Consider the following 17,924-nt stretch of genomic DNA (forward strand, 5'->3'; position numbering starts at 1 on the left):
AATTATGTCTTATATTCTAGGTTCTTCAAAGTAGCCACCTTTTGCTTTTACTGCTTTGCACACTCTTGGCATTCTCTTGATGAGCTTCAAGAGGTAGTCACCGGGAATGGTCTTCCAACAATCTTGAAGGAGTTCCCAGAGATGCTTAGCACTTGTTGGCCCTTTTGTCTTCACTCTGCGGTCCAGCTCACCCCAAAACCATCTCGATTGGGTTCAGGTCCGGTGACTGTGGAGGCCAGGTCATCTGGCATAGCACCCCATCACTCTCCTTCTTGGTCAAATAGCCCTTACACAGCCTGGAGGTGTGTTTGGGGTCATTGTCCTGTTGAAAAATAAATGATGGTCCAACTAAACGCAAACCGGATGGAATAGCATGCCGCTGCAAGATGCTGTGGTAGCCATGCTGGTTCAGTATGCCTTCAATTTTGAATAAATCCCCAACAGTGTCGCCAGCAAAGCACCCCCACACCATCACACCTCATCCTCCATGCTTCATGGTGGGAACCAGGCATGTAGAGCAAAGACACGGTGGTTGGAACCAAAGATCTCAAATTTGGACTCATCAGACCAAAGCACAGATTTCCACTGGTCCTTGTGTTCTTTAGCCCAAACAAGTCTCTTGTGCTTGTTGCCTGTCCTTAGCAGTGGTTTCCTAGCAGCTATTTTACCATGAAGGCCTGCTGCACAAAGTCTCCTCTTAACAGTTGTTGTAGATGTGTCGCCCAAGAGACCGGGGTACCCAGCACCGGACCAATGGGGTCTGTCTCTTGAGGGGGGTGTCACGGGTGGCTTGACCCGGTGCTGTGGCCTCAGGCAATGCACAGTGTAAAGGGTATCGTGAGGGAACAGGCACTTACTTGATCAGCAGCAGGTTCTCCCAGCGGTGATGATCCCAATCCCAGCGGTGATGATCCCAGCGGTGATGATAGATGGCTATTGTCCACATGAAAGACTGAGGCACTGAAACGTTTAACCAGTTTACTTTAACAAAAAAAGATTTACAACCAGTCCTGTCACCGGAGTCTGTATGGGAACTCTGAGTTACTTTGACCCTGCCGGGGTCTTCGCCTCTTATTGTACGCAATATCTGTGTGGCCCTGCTGCTGTATGTGAACTGGCTGCCGGCCCAATCTGTCCCCTCCGGGTCCTGGTTCGACGGGCAACCCGAGTCCTTTTATCGGCTTACCCCCTCCAGGAGTACCGCTGAACTCTGTGTCTGTTGCTGCGTCCGACCCTAGTGAAGCTGATATCACCTCACGTTTTTCCGGTTGCTGTATTATATGTAATGAATACAGCCACGGATCCGGTATCCGTCTTTGCGCCTGTTCTGGGTAGTGATTAATGCTACCCGGTTCTCACAATGTCCTTTTTCTCTATCCCTCTTCTCCTCAGGCCGGTGATTTAGGCCTGGTAACAGTCACAGGGCTGTTAGAGATTCAACTGTATGACCTCTCACTTTCAGCTCCTTAGCCCAACTGCCAGTTCTTCTCTCAGACCAGAATGGATCAAGGGGAGTCTCTGGAGCTCCCCCTTCTGGCCGGAGGTGGTAGTGCAGTCTTGCTATTTTAGTATTTGCATTTACTGTCAGTAACTATTTTTGTGGCAAATACCCCTAGGGGTGCCACATTCCCCCTTAGTTAAGAACAGTACTCCGGGACTGTGGGACAATAACATTTTGAAATAACAATTAATGTGTACAGAGTCTTAAAAATGAAAAGTTACAAAAACCACTCGAGGAAACAAAAATATAGTTCTGTACAAAGTCACTTCAAATAGCGTCCATTAATACAGTTTTATCCTTGAAGGTATTAGGAAAGGCACTGTACTTAGTGTCCAGGAATTTAGTTCCATTTTTCCAACGGAGTTATCAATATAAAGTCTAAAGAAAGTTCAAAAAGAGCGAGGAGCAAAGTTCAAAAAGCAGTCTTTCCGGAGCTTTGATTTAGTGCCTCCGGGCTGATAAAAAGTTCAAGAATATGCAAGAAGTTCATACAGACAAGTCTCTGTAGGCACTGGGCTTAAACGTTGCAGACTGATAACAATGACTATACTACATTTTCTGTTTAACTATATACGGCATAACATATATACAATTCACATTATGAGCTTTATAGTTGGTAATCTGCATACCTGGCCGGTAATTGACCCTGGGTACTACGCTGTGATCTACGTAATAGCGGTGTCTCTTCATGTGGTGTACTACTGTCTACTGCGGATGTAGTATCTGCCCGCTCTGCTAAAGATAATTCCACGACTATGGAGTTGGCAAGTCCACCGTGAATGGGATTACTCTGACCAGGAATCTGTTCTTCCTGGCCTGGAACCTCCTGTAGTACGGGGTCAGCCTCTTCCTGTCTTGGGACTTCTGGTATTGGGTTTGGTGTTGGGTAAAAGGCCACCATGGGAACCACTACTGCACCATGGTATGTTAGTAGGGTTTTGGGAAAGTCTCCTATACAGGTGTGATACACTTCCTCTTCTTTTTCCTTTACTGGTTGAACCTGTATGGGTTGAATAACTTCTGGTTCTGGCTGGACAACGTCTGGCTCTTTCAATGCTTCCGGACATAATTTAAGATTGTCTCTTGACACTAGTACAGATGTTAAGCCTCCGTTTTTGCTAATGAGACACATTTTAGGATTATCCACTCTTGTTGGTAAAACTGTGTAGGGTACGGCTTCCCACTGATTGTCCAGTTTATTGGTTCGACGATTTCTCTTGAGCACTTGGTCACCTGGTCTTAATGGGGTCGCTAGAGCATTCTGGTTGAAAGTTCGCTCTTGTCTTTCTCTAGTTTGCTGAAGGCTTCTTTCCACACTCTCTTGCACTTGGCGATACTGCTTTTGCCGTATGATATCCCAATTGGAGTCTTGGACTTCTGCGTCTGGTTTCAGAATTCCCATTTCTAGATCGATTGGTAATTGGCCGGGTCTTGCACGCATAAGGTAAGCTGGGGTGCAATTGGTGGAACTCACCGGGACATGATTATACAGATCCACCAAGTCAGGCAATTTCTCTGGCCATTGATTCCTTTCTGCCTCAGGTAAAGTCTTTAGTAGTTCTATTACAATATGGTTCATCTTCTCGCATAAGCCGTTTGTTTGTGGATGATAGGCCGTCGTCCGGATCTTTTTGCAACCATACATATTACAGAATTCTCTGAAGATCTCTGATTCAAAGGCTGTACCTTGGTCGGTGAGAACCTGTTCCGGATATCCATGGGGTCTACAAAAGTACGTTTGGAACGCTTTGGCTGCTGTTTTTGCTGTCAGATCTTTTACGGGTACTACTACCAAGAAGCGTGAATAATGGTCCACGATGGTCAAGGCATAGACATAGCCAGACCAGCTTGGTGTCAACTTCAAGTGGTCCATGGCTACAAGTTCAAGTGGTTGTTTGGTGATTATGGGCTGCAGTGGTGCTCTTTGGTTCTTTTGATCGTTTCTTCTGAGGTTGCACGGGCCACAATTTCTGCACCACTGTTCGATTGATTTTCTCATCCCGACCCAATAAAATCTTTCTCTTAGAAGTACTTCTAACTTTTTCCAACCGAAGTGACCAGCACCATTATGGTAAGCTTCGAGGACCATCTTGACATCTTGTTTAGGCACGATAATCTGCCAAACCAATTCATGTGTTTTCGGATTGGTGTACCTTCTACAGAGCTTCCCTTGATACAGGAACATTTTGCCTCTCTCTTTCCAGAGTTGATGCGTCTCTTCTGGGGCATCCTCATCGGGATATGCACTTTGCTCAGTTAACAGTTCCTTCACCAACTTCACAGCCGGATTGCTGTCTTGGGTGTCAGCCCATCTATGGTGTGCTAACGGATTTAAATTCACCTCTTGTTGTTTCTGATAGGTACTTGACTGATGATGTTTTGCCTTGGGATGATGGAAGGCTGGTAGTTCAATTTCTTCAAGCTCCCCCATTTCTTCTTCTACATCTCTCAAGTGTGGCATCCGGGATAGGGCATCGGCGTTTCCATTCTTGCGACCTGCTCGATACTTGATCTTGAAGTTGTAATTAGATAACCGGGCTATCCATCGCTGTTCTAACGCACCTAATTTGGCTGTGTCCAGGTGGGTCAACGGATTGTTGTCAGTATAGACAATAAATTCTGCAGCGGCCAGATAGTGTTTGAAACGTTCAGTCACAGCCCAAACTACTGCCAGTAGTTCCAATTTGAAGGAGCTGTAATTTTCTGAATTTCTTTCAGTAGGCCGGAGCTTTCTACTTGCAAAGGCGATGACTTTCTCCCGATCTTCTTGCTTTTGTGACAGCACCGCTCCTAGTCCCACATTACTGGCATCGGTGTAGAGGATGAAAGGTTGATGGTAATCTGGGTATGCCAGAACCTCTTCTCCGGTTAGTGCCTTCTTTAGTTGTTCAAAGGAGTCTTCCCTTTCGTCGTTCCACTGAAAAGGAGGGTTTCGGTTTGAAGGTTTCTTCGTCTGCCCTACCAAGGTGTCTTGCAAGGGTGCTGCCAACTTGGTAAATCCTTTTATAAATCTGCGATAGTAACCCACCAATCCCAGGAATTGTCTCACTTCTTTTGCGCTGGTAGGTCTTGGCCAATCCCTTATGGCGCTTATTTTCTTGGGATCTGGTGCTACTCCCTCCGAACTCACGATGTGTCCCAGGTACTGTACCTTTGGCTTGAGAAGGTGACATTTGGATGGCTTGACTTTCATGCCATACCTGGATAAGGCTTCGAACACTTCTGCCAGGTCTATTAAGTGTTGTTCGTAAGTCTTTGAGTAGACGATCACATCATCTAGGTACAGGAGGACGGTCTCGAAGTTCTTGTGTCCGAGGCAGCATTCCATCAGCCGCTGGAAGGTACCGGATGCGTTGCAGAGTCCGAACGGCATGCGATTAAATTCACATAGACCCATTGGTGTGGTGAATGCCGTCTTTTCCTTATCTCGCTCAGCCACAGGGACTTGCCAATACCCGCTTGTTAAGTCTAAGGTGGAAAAATAATTAGCAGATTTCAAAGCAGTTAAGGACTCTTCTATCCTAGGCAAGGGGTAGGCGTCTTTATGGGTGATGTTATTAATCCGCCGGGAGTCTACGCACATTCTCATGGTTCCGTCCTTTTTTTTGACAATCACTAGAGGGGCCGCCCAGGGGCTACAGCTGTCTCTTATTACCCCGGCCTGTTTCATCTCCCTCAGCATATCTTTTGCACATTGATAGTGAGCGGGCGGTATGGGTCTATATCTTTCTTTTATTGGGGGATGGTCACTGGTGGGGATTGTGTGTTCTACCCCTTCTATCCGTCCGAAGTCCAATGGGTGTTTACTGAAGACTTGTTCATATTCCGTCACTAGCCTATACACCCCTTGTTTTTGATGGGTAGGTGTTGAATTTATGCCCACGTGTAGCTGTTGGCACCAATCCTCCATTTCTCCATCTGAGCCATTGCCTTCCACCTGACAGGTTGGTTCTAAGGGCTCAATGGTTGTGATGGCATTGTTGTCAACAGTATATAGCTTTGCCATTGTAGCATACCTTGGCAAAGTGACCTCTTCCTCTCCACAGTTCAAAAGTCGTACCGGCACTCGTCCCCAGTGTACCTCGACTATCCCTCGTGCTGTGAGTATAGTGGGCCTGCTGTCGGTGTACACTGGTTCTATTAAGGCTTGATAATCTCGTCCCTTAGTACCAATGGCTGCTCTACACCATACCAGCATTTCTGTTTTTGGTGGGATTACAATAGATGTTGGATCACTTACCCTCACACTGCCGATTTCTCCACCTGCAACTTCTACCTGTTGCCTTAACATCAATACTTTTATTTCCCTCCGGAGAACTCTCTGCTGGCAGGATTGAGCAGTTTCAGCAATTTGCTGTAAGACAGGAATGACTTCGGAAAAGCAGTTCTCTAACACATTCATTCCTATCAATACAGTTGGTTCACAGTTCCGCCGGGCAACATCAACAACAATTATACCCTGTTTCTTCAATTCTACTTTACCAATCTTTATGGTCATCTCCCTGAATCCTAGTTTCGGTACCAACTTACCATTACTGGCCCATATATCTAGTTCAACATCAGAGGGCCCTTTATCAATATCTGCATCAGCCCAGTACCTCTTATAAAGGATATACGGTATAGATGAAATCTGGGAACCTGTGTCCAGCAAAGCGTTGAGGGGCATTCCGTCCAGCACGATAGGGATAATGGGTCGTCCTCCGATGTACCTGTCGTGCCAGGGTGTTGGGCCTTGAAAGTTCATTCCTGCGAAGCGGCCCGCATTCCCAGGGGATTCCCGTTTAAATCACAATCTCGTGCAAAGTGGCCTGGCTGCTGGCAACGGCGGCAAATGGGCTGTCCATCCGGTTGGTAGCGGTCGCGGGGTCGTCCTCTCCATGTCGGGTATCTCCGGGGTCTCATCCATGGAACACCTTCTCTACGGTTTGACAACTCCATCTTGGGTCCTCTTATCTCCTGCATGGTTTTAGCCATTGAAGCAACAACATCAGTTAAAGAGTCAAGCTTTTGTTGAAGAGCCTCATTAGTACTGGGCCCCAGGGGCTTAGCAATGGCCCCGGACATAGCTGATGTCACTGGTACTCCATGTTGTTGAGGAGCCTCTGCCATGAGTTGCGCAGGATCCTGATCCCGAGGTGCCTCTGCCAGCTGGAGACGTATAGCGCTCTCCTTTAATTGGGCAAATGTCAATTCAGGGTTCTTAAAAACAAGCATGCTCACATGCCCCCGGTGAGAAGGGGTGTAGAGTCCCTCAATAAATTGATCTCTTAGCAGTTTATCCGCTCCGGTGTTAAAAATGGGTTCAGCCAGTGTAAGTGATTTAAGGGCTTCCTGCAGGTTTAAGGCAAAGTCTCTCACGCCCTCATTAACTTTTTGTTTGCAATTAAAGAATCGTACTTTAGCTTTGCTGCTGGCCGTGGTTTCAAATGTAGCTTTTAATCCAGCAAATATGCGTTCAACAGTGCCTTTTAGATCAGCTGCCCATGCTGTGACTTCTCGCTTAGCATGGCCACTTAACTGCATCATCAGGAGACTAACACGCTGAACTTCACCCACGGGGAACATGTCAAAATGGGCCAGCATCTTTTCTCTGAAATCGTCAAGGGTATTAGGCTCACCTTCATACATTGGAAGCCATGGGCCACCCGGGGTATATGGCATCAGCACCGGCATGATGGGCGCCACTCCTTGCACCGCTGCGCTACCGGACTCTCTATCGACACTCTGTCTTTCAGCTGCATTAGCGTCGCCGGGTGCTGCGGCGTCTCCGTGCTGCGACATACTGTGCCCCCTTAGTTAATCCGGACCCTTCCGGTCCTCCGCTTCCGTCGGGATAGTGTAGATTCGTTCCGCTGTGCAGCAGGATCGATTTTCCCCTTGCTCTGATGTCAGAGCGCTCAGCTTGGTGCCGCCCACAATGACACGCCCCCTGCTGCTCCCACCCACCGCGCTCTGTAATGGCGGATTCTGAAGTTTTTCAGTTAGACTGGGGCTCAGGTGATGGCGTAGCTCAATTAACAGTCTCGTGCCTAACGGTTATGAAGTGATTACCTCAGGGGATGGCGGCCATCTTTACTCCATTATAACCAATGGAGAAAAGTCACTTTCAATAGTTTTCAATGGAGAATGGATTTTTCTTTAATAAAGTCAATTTTCAAGATTTTTCATCCAAGTTTTCACAGTTTTGGGCTCCAATCACGGCACACAATACCCAGTATACGGGCTGGCTAGATCCTGTTCGTGACGCCAATTGTGTCGCCCAAGAGACCGGGGTACCCAGCACCGGACCAATGGGGTCTGTCTCTTGAGGGGGGTGTCACGGGTGGCTTGACCCGGTGCTGTGGCCTCAGGCAATGCACAGTGTAAAGGGTATCGTGAGGGAACAGGCACTTACTTGATCAGCAGCAGGTTCTCCCAGCGGTGACGATCCTGATCCTGGATAGATGGCTATTGTCCAAATGAAAGACTGAGGCACTGAAACGTTTAACCAGTTTACTTTAACAAAAAAAGATTTACAACCAGTCCTGTCACCGGAGTCTGTATGGGAACTCTGAGTTACTTTGACCCTGCCGGGGTCTTCGCCTCTTATTGTACGCAATATCTGTGTGGCCCTGCTGCTGTATGTGAACTGGCTGCCGGCCCAATCTGTCCCCTCCGGGTCCTGGTTCGACGGGCAACCCGAGTCCTTTTATCGGCTTACCCCCTCCAGGAGTACCGCTGAACTCTGTGTCTGTTGCTGCGTCCGACCCTAGTGAAGCTGATATCACCTCACGTTTTTCCGGTTGCTGTATTATATGTAATGAATACAGCCACGGATCCGGTATCCGTCTTTGCGCCTGTTCTGGGTAGTGATTAATGCTACCCGGTTCTCACAATGTCCTTTTTCTCTATCCCTCTTCTCCTCAGGCCGGTGATTTAGGCCTGGTAACAGTCACAGGGCTGTTAGAGATTCAACTGTATGACCTCTCACTTTCAGCTCCTTAGCCCAACTGCCAGTTCTTCTCTCAGACCAGAATGGATCAAGGGGAGTCTCTGGAGCTCCCCCTTCTGGCCGGAGGTGGTAGTGCAGTCTTGCTATTTTAGTATTTGCATTTACTGTCAGTAACTATTTTTGTGGCAAATACCCCTAGGGGTGCCACATAGAGATGTGTCTGCTGCTAGAACTCTGTGTGGAATTTGTTCTGGTCTCTAATCTGAGCTGCTGTTAACCTGCAATTTCTGAGGCTGGTGACTCGGATAAACTTATCCTCAGAAGCAGAGTTGACTCTTGGTCTTCCTTTCCTGGGGCGGTCCTCATGTGAGCCAGCTTCTTTGTAGCGTTTGATGGTTTTTGCAACTGCACTTGGGGACATTTTCAAAGTTTTCCCAATTATTCAGACTGACTGACCTTCATTTCTTAATGTAATGATGGCCACTTGTTTTTCTTTACTTAGCTGTTTTTTTCTTGCCATAATACAAATTCTAACAGTATATTCAGTAGGACTATCAGCTGTGTATCCACCAGACTTCTGCACAACACAACTGAAGGTCCAAACTCCATTTATAAGTCAAGAAATCCCACTTTTTAAACCTGACAGGGCACAGCTCTGAAGTGAAAACCATTCCCGGTGACTACCTCTTGAAGCTCATCAAGAGAATGCCAACAGTGTGCAAAGCAGTCATCAAAGCAAAAGGTGGCTACTTTGAAGAACCTAGAATATAACACATATTTTCAGTTGTTTCACACTTTTTTGTTAAGTATATAATTCCACATGTGTTAATTCATAGTTGTGATGCCTTCAGTGTGAATTTTCAATTTTCATAGTCATGAAAATACAGAAAAATCTTTAAATGAGAAGGTGTGTCCAAACTTTTGGTCTGTACTGTATAGGATACACTGAGACTGATGTATACATGACATTGGAGACACTGGGAATGGTATATACGTCACACAGGATAGACTGCTATATATACAGTACAGAGCAAAAGTAAATTGTAAATTCACACTGAAGGCATCAAAACTATGAATTAACACGTGGAGTTATATACTTAACAAAAAAGTGTGAAACAATTGAGACCAGTGGGGGAAACCGCGTCTGATGCCGGCACACACCATCACTCCCTGATACATAAGTCAATTCTTAATTCCAGTCAAACGTATCATACAGACGCTGACCACAGTGTGCCTTGAGACATCAGTGTCTCTCATACCGAACTTACACTTTTAGTATGTAACTGATGAAGGTCCTGTTGTTTGACCGAAACGTTTTTTGGGTACTACATTAAAATTCACAAGAGCATTAAGTTGAGTGCAAGGTTCTTTCTTTCTAATTTACATGGTGTGGGAACCTACCTTTGCACCACCATCAGTTGTGCACACACTTTCATCCTTTTGGTGTATCCTGTGTGATGTACGCAGCAGTCTGTATCCTGTGTGATGTACGCAGCAGTCTCTGTGTATCCTGTGTGATGTACGCAACAGTCTCTGTGTATCCTGTGTGATGTACGTAGCAGTCTCTGTGTATCCTGTGTGATGTACACAGCAGTCTCTGTGTATCCTGTGTGATGTACGCAGAAGTGTCTGTGTATCCTGTGTGATGTATGCAGCAGTCTCTGTGTATCCTGTGTGATGTACGCAGCAGTCTCTGTGTATCCTGTGTGATGTATGCAGCAGTCTCTGTGTATCCTGAGTGATATACACTGCAGTCTCGGTGTTTCCTGTATGATGTACACAGCAGTCTCGGTGTATCCTGTGTGATGAACACGGCAGTCTCGGTGTATCCTGTGTGATGTACACAGCAGTCTTTGTGTATCCTGTGTGATGTACACAGCAGTCTCGGTGTAACCTGTGTGATGTACACAGCAGTCTCTGTATCCTGTGTGATGTACACAGCAGTCTCTGTGTATCCTGAGTGATATACACAGCAGTCTCTGTGTATCCTGTGGGATGTACCCAGCAGTCTCGGTGTATCCTGTGTGATGTACACGGCAGTCTCGGTGTATCCTGTGTGATGTACACAGCAGTCTTGGTGTATCCTGTGTGATGTACGCAGCAGTCTCGGTGTATCCTGTGTGATGTACGCAGCAGTCTCGGTGTATCCTGTGTGATGTACGCAGCAGTCTCGGTGTATCCTGTGTGATGTATACAGCAGTCTCAGTGTATCTCATGTTCAAATAAAATAATTTCCTGAACATTTTTGTTTTTTTTTCCCCCCAGGTTATTTGATGTTTGTACCGTTTCACGGACAGACAGGGAGACGAAGCTTACACTGGTTTTTGAACATGTCGACCAAGATTTGACAACATATTTGGATAAAGTGCCGGAGCCTGGAGTTCCCAATGAAACGATAAAGGTATTAATGGCTTATGAAATTCAATATTACACATACCCTAATAGAAACAAGTAGGGACCCTTGAGAACTGACCAGGACCCTGATATAATAATCAACACATTTTGTATGAAAACATAAAAGTAATTGAACGCCATAAAGAAAAAAACAGAATGGTTGGAATTGGTGTTTTCTGGTTTCCACACTTTCCCCAAAAATGTAATGAAAAGCGATCAAAACATTATATGTACCTTAAAATGGTATCAATCCTTCAAAACTTCACAGTGCAAAAACACAGGTCGTCACACAGATCCATAGATGGAAAAAGAGTGATTAGGAATCTCAGAAAATGGTGACATAAGCTAAACGTTTTTTCTTACAAAGTGAAGACTTTTTTTTTTTTTTCAACTCTAAAATATAATTAAAAAACCCTGTAAGCTGGATATCGTCATCATTGTATAGACTTGGGGAATCATATTGACAGGTTTTTTCCTCAACAATAAATGCTGTAAAAACGACCAAAAAGTAATGTCAGAATTTAGTCAGGTGTCATGGGCCTTTAATAGCAGCAGATGGATCGGAGCTCCAGCTGCGGCTGTTAACCAATTACATCCCGCCGTGAATTGTTGACAGCAGGAAGCGCGTCACAAATCCTACCCGTTGGCGCCTGTGTCACGTGATCGGACAGTGCCAATGGGTTGTCATGACAACCGGGGGTCTGCAGAAGACCCTCGTGTCTGTCATTGTGATACTCCTGTGAACGCCGACTTGTGGCCGGCATTCATAATGTTATCGTCATTTCTGCTATATACAGTATAGCAGTGCTGAAGTCCTGCTCTGTGTATCGCAGGCGATCGGACGATCGCAACTTAAAGTCTCCTAAGGGGACTATTAAATAAAGTAAAATAAAAAAGTTTAAAAAAAATATAAAAAAAACCCCAAAAAGCTTCAAGTTCAAGTCCACCCCTTTTAACTCATTGAAAATAAAACAATAAAAAAAAAAATACACATTTGTTATCATTGTGTTCATTAATGTCCGAACTATCAAAATAAAAAGTACATTCATCAAATCAGTAAACCACGTAACCAAAAAAATAAAATAAATCAAAATGCCAGAATTACGATTTTTGGACGCGGCAACATTGCGATAAAATGCAATAAGAGGTGATCGAAACATCGTATCTACCCCAAAGTGGTAACAATAAATACGTCAGCTCAGGACCCAAAAAATAAGCCCTCACCCAGCCCCAGATCCTGAAAACTGAGAGTGTTACTTGTTTTGGGAAAATGGCAAAAAACGCACAAAAAACTTTTTTCCATACAAACTTCTGATTTTTTCCCCCACCACTTACGGTAAATAAAAAATAAACTACACATGTTTGGTATCTGCGTACTCATACTGACTTGAGGAATCATATTGCCAGGTCAGTTTTGCCATAGAGTGAACATGGTAAATAAAAAAATCCAAAAAACAATTGTAGAATTGCACTTTTTTTGCAATTTCACGGCACTTGGAATTTTTTTTTTGCCAGTGTGGTAAAATCAATGGTGCATTTTAAAAGTACAAGTCGTCCCGCAAAACGGAAAAAGGCCCAGGGGTGAAGGGGTTAAGATTCTTTTTTGTGTAAGGAAGCGTCTTCCAGAGCAAAGCATACTAATAGAAATGTAATGTGACTTGACAGCATTCACCCACACAATGTTGAAGACGCTTTGTATCTCCGTAATGGGGCGCGCTCGCTAAAATGGACAGAAAAGAAACTTCTCTTTGCCAGGAAAAATATTCGTTGTCTTAAATAAAACATTTCTCCTACCGGAATCTAAATATCTTTCACATCAAGAAACGTCCCACGGGCATGAATGGCCGCTTATTGTACTTTCCTGCTTTATATATAGTCGGCGATTTTTTTTTTTTTTTACATTTTTTTTTTTCATTTTTCTTGTGTCAGGCAACTATAAAGTCACAGTAACACTATACAGTTAGGCAGTGTTCACATTGCACTTTGCTGCCCATTCAGCTTTTCCTTCTGAATATCCGGAAAACCGTAATCAGATGTTCCCCTGATTGACTCTTTGATCTCAATGAGAAAAAACGAGGTCAGACTATGAAACCTTGGATTGTGTTTCACCTTTTCTTCTGGCAGCACAGTATCTCAGTTCCTATATAGTCTTATATGGCCACTATAACTTCACACTCTACCGCAAGGCAATACGGTATATTGTTATGTAACTTCATATATTACGATGGAGGCAATACACCGCCGCTGAGCCATATACATTATACATACTAACACACAGACCAGACCTGTTACAGCTGGCATACAGTATTACGAGTCACTATACCGCCATATACTTATACACTACTATATACCAATCCCACTATAGACTTTCTGTAATTCTACACATCCACTATACCACTGTATACTTCAAGTTATATACCAACTAGATTCCCTATAGCATTAGTACAGTACTACAGGACCACTAGACCGCCTAATACTTATACACTATTGTATACCAATCCCACTATAGCCTTTGCATAATACCACAGAGCCACTATACCGCCATATACTGTACCTATACACTACTAAAGGCTAATCCCACTATTGACTGATTGGCAGCTCCTCAGTGTCCCTCCTCCCTACCGTTATTGAATCTCCGCCCACCTATCCTGATTGACAGCTTCTCAGTGTCCCTCCTCCCTACCGCTGCTAAATCTCTGCCCACCTATCCTGATTGACAGCTCTTCAGTGTCCCTCCTCCCTACCGCTGCTGGATCTCCGCCCACCTATCCTGATTGACATCTCCTCTGTGTCCCTCCTCCCTACCGCTGCTGAATCTCCACCCACCTATCCTGATTGACAGCTCCGCAGTGTCCCTCCTTCCTATTGCTGCTGAATCTTCGCCCACCTATCCTGATAGACTGCTCCTCAGTGTCCCTCCTCCCTACCGCTGCTGAATCTCCGCCCACCTATCCTGATAGACTTCTCAGTGTCCCGCCTCCCTACTGCCACTGAATCTCCGCCCACCTATCCTGATAGACTTCTCTTCAGTGTCCCTCCTCCCTACCGCTGCTGAATCTCCACCCACCTATCCTGATAGACTTCTCCTTAGTGTCCCTCCTCCCTACCGCCGCTGAATCTCCGCCCACCTATCCTGATAGACTTCTTAGTGTCCCTCCTCCCTACCGCTGCTGAATCTCCGCCCACCTATCCTGATAGACTTCTCAGTGTCCCTCCTCCCTACCGCCGCTGAATCTCCGCCCACCTATCCTGATTGACAGCTCCGCAGTGTCCCTCCTCCCTACTGCTTCTGGATCTCCGCCCACCTATCCTGATAGACTTCTCAGTGTCCCTCCTCCCTACCGCTGCTAAATCTCTGCCCACCTATCCTGATTGACAGCTCTTCAGTGTCCCTCCTCCCTACCGCTGCTGGATCTCCGCCCACCTATCCTGATTGACATCTCCTCTGTGTCCCTCCTCCCTACCGCTGCTGAATCTCCGCCCACTTATTCTGATTGACAGCTCCGCAGTGTCCCTCCTTCCTACTGCCGCTGAATCTCCGCCCACCTATCCTGATTGACAGCTCCGCAGTGTCCCTCCTCCCTACTGCTGCTGGATCTCCGCCCACCTATCCTGATAGACTTCTCCTCAGTGTCCCTCCTCCCTACCGCCGCTCAATCTCAGCTCACATATCCTGATTGACAGCTCCTCAGTGTCCCTCCTCCCTACCGCTGCTGAATCTCGCCCACCTATCCTGATAGATTTCTCCTCAGTGTCCCTCCTCCCTACCGCCACTGAATCTCAGCTCACATATCCTGATTGACAGCTCCTCAGTGTCCCTCCTCCCTACTGCTGCTGAATCTTCGCCCGTCTATCCTAATGTATGCTATTGATATGGAGGTATTATTATTGTTTTTACGGTGCACTTTACATTTTCTCAGTTTTGTAAACTTTTATTTCTAAACGTTCATCAGTAAATCCTAATGAGTGTTCCTGGTGATGAGGATCATGTGGTCCCTGTGATTGTGTTGGCTATGTGGTCTGTGACTGCTGTGCATTTTACCACTTCCCAAGGTCCAGTTACATGCAGTCATGTGATATCCTTCAGGAATCACGCCGACACCATTAGAATGGTAGAAGTCTGTTCACTGTCTTATTTTTTTTTTGTCCACTCTATGTCATAGTCTCAATAGTTTACATCTCTCATTACAGTTATCTATAAAAGGCTGGGAATTTTATGTAGTGTGTGAAAAAATTTTTTGACACAGTTTTGATATGTGTTTGTTGATGTTTAGACTTGTTTTAAAGGGAATCTGTCAGCAGGTATTTGCTATTTAATCTGAGAACAGCATAATACAGAGAAAGAGAGACTGATTTCAAGGATGTACCACTGTTTCCAATACAATCAGTGTTTTATCAGCAGGATATTATCACTAGAGGACTATGTCTCATGTGCAGGCTAGTCAAGCTAATCTGTGTAATCCCGCCCACACGTCTGATTGGTAGCTTGCTGACAATGCACAGTGTACACCAATCAGGGGCGTGGTCGGGGTTATTCACTGCTCAAGAGTTTTATCAAAACTGCACCAAACAGCCCAGTAAGTGATACATTTCTGGAATCGGGGTCTCTGCCCCTATATCATATTGCTCTCAGATTTAATAGAAAAACTTGCTGATAGATTCCCATCATTAAGGGAACTCTCCAGCTGAAAAAAAATGTTTTAAAGGGTTTTTCTTATTTCAGAAAAGTTATATTCCCAGGCGCAGTTTGATGTAAAAAAAAAAATAAAATAAAACATTTTTGGTTTATTCACCCTTCAAGGGTCCAGCGCTGAGTTTTACGGCACTGCCCAGGTCTCTTGTTTGTTTGCAGTGGTGACCTCACATCGACTGCACTGCAGCTAATTACTTTGCTAGACGACTTGTAACTTCTACATGGTCAGATTCGATGTGCAGAAGCAGAAACTCAGCGCTGGATCTGGGGAGGGTGAGAAAAGCTCAGTTTTTTTCTGAGGGATGACCGTTTTGGAAAACTGCTTCAAAGAATTCCCAACGCCCTCCTCACTTCGGGTTCGGATGTATGGAGTGGTCTTGGTTTGGGAGCTGGGGCTCGGATTCATAAGAGAACGTAAATTTATTATATACAGCAAACCTGTAGCGTTGACATATATACTGTAGAACCAAGCAAAAGTGAAAAAAAAAAGTTTTTCAAATGTATAAAAAATCTAAACATACAGTTAGCTCCAGAAATATTTCAACAATGACACAAGTTTTGGCATTTTAGCTGTATACCAAAAACATATTCAAGATACAGTTCTATAATCAATATGGGCTTAAAATGTCGACTCTCAGATTTAATTTGAGTGCATTCATGTACTAATCGGAATAAGGTTTTCGGAATTACAGCTCTCTAATATGTAACTTCTTCTCTTTAAAGGGACTAAAAGTAATTGCACAATTATCTCAAAAGTGCTTTAATGGGCTGCATGGGCTATTCCCTTGTTAATACATAATCAATTAAACAGGTAAAAGGTCTGGCGCTGATTCTAGGTGCGGCATTTGCTTTTGTAAGCTGTTGCTGTGAACCTACAACATGCGGCCAAGAAGCTCTCAATGGAAGAGAAACAGACAATCAATAAGCTGGAAAAAAAAGAAGAAATCCATCAGAGAGATAGCAGAAATGTTAGGAGTGGCCAAATCAACATTTTGTTACATTCTGCTAAAAAAGCACACGGGTGAGCTTGGCAACACAAGAAGGCCTGGATGTCCACGGAAGATAATCGTGGTGGATAATTGTAGAATAATTTTCTTGGTAAAGAAAAACCCTTCACAACATCCATCCAAGTGAAGAACACTCTCCAGGAAGTTGGTGTATCAGTATCTAAGTCTATCATACAGAGAAGACATCAAGAGAGCAAATACATAGGGTCCAATGGTGAAAACCATTAATCAGCCTGAAAAATAGAATGGCCAGCTTAGACTTTGCAAAAAAAACATCTAAAGAAGCCACCCAACTTTTGGAAAAGGAAAACTAAGATCATCCTGTACCAGAAGGATGGGAAGAAGACAGTATGGGGAAGACTTGATGGCTCATGATCCTCAGCACAGCATACCCTCTGTAAAACATGGTGGAGGCAATGTGATGGCGAGGGCACACATGGCTTCCAATGGCACCTGATCACTCGTGTTTATTTATGATGTGACTGAAGACAGAAGCAGCCGGCTGAATTTTTAAATGTCCACTTCCTGCGAAAGGAAAGAAGTGGAATATTCTGCAAAGGCCGAGTCATGACCAAATCTCAACCTCATTGAGCAGCATTTCACAGGCTTAAAACAAAACTGGGGAGGAAAGACCCACAAACAAGCATCGATTTAAGTCAGCAGCACCAAAGACCGGAAAACCCTCACAAAGGAGGAAACCCAGCTTTTGGTGACGTCCATGGCCTCCAGACAGACTTCAGGCCTTCATTGCCTGCAGAGGGTTCTCTACGAAGTGTTAAAAATAAACGTCTTATTTATAGTAAAAGGTCATTTGTCCAATTATCGTATATACTTGAGTATAAGCCGACAAGAGTATAAGCTGAGGCCCCTAATTTTGCCACAAAAAACTGGGAAAACTTATTGACTCGAGTATAAGCCTAGGGTGGGAAATGCAGCAGCTACTGGTAAATCTACTATATAAAGCTGAATGTGTGTGTGTGTGTGTATGTCCGGGATTGGCATCTGCACCGTCGCAGCTACAGCCACAAAATTTGGCACAGTCACACGTCTGGACCCCGAGAGCTTCATAGGCTATGTTGTGAGGCAAAATTTTAACCCCGCGCGTTCCAATTCACCAAACAATTTTGCCCCTATCTACATAATGGGGAAAAAAGTGAAAGGAAAAGTGTTGGAAGCGTCGCAGCTACAGCAACAAAATTTTGCACAGTCACACGTCTGGACCCCGAGAGCGTCATAGGCTATGTTGTGAGGTGAAATTTTAACCCTGCGCTTTCCAATTCACCAAACTATTTTTCCCCTATCTACATAATGGGGAAAAGTGTAGGAGGCAAATTGACAGCTGCCAGATGTGAACAAGGGGGACTTAAAGAATGAGAGCGATGGCGCCAAAGAGTATAT

The 17,924-nt window shown here is 44.9% G+C and overlaps 1 protein-coding gene across 1 annotated transcript in view; it reads left to right on the forward strand.

Moving 5' to 3' along the window:
• CDK6 (cyclin dependent kinase 6) overlaps positions 1-17,924 on the forward strand; it is a 149,537-nt gene that overhangs the window by 43,395 nt on the left and 88,218 nt on the right. The window contains exon 3 of the mRNA XM_069729417.1: positions 10,698-10,833. Within this exon, the coding sequence (XP_069585518.1) occupies positions 10,698-10,833 (136 nt within the window). The remainder of the gene's footprint in view (positions 1-10,697; positions 10,834-17,924) is intronic.

The sequence above is a fragment of the Ranitomeya imitator genome, chromosome 6, assembly GCF_032444005.1.
Source record: "Ranitomeya imitator isolate aRanImi1 chromosome 6, aRanImi1.pri, whole genome shotgun sequence".
Taxonomy (NCBI): Eukaryota; Metazoa; Chordata; class Amphibia; order Anura; family Dendrobatidae; genus Ranitomeya; species Ranitomeya imitator.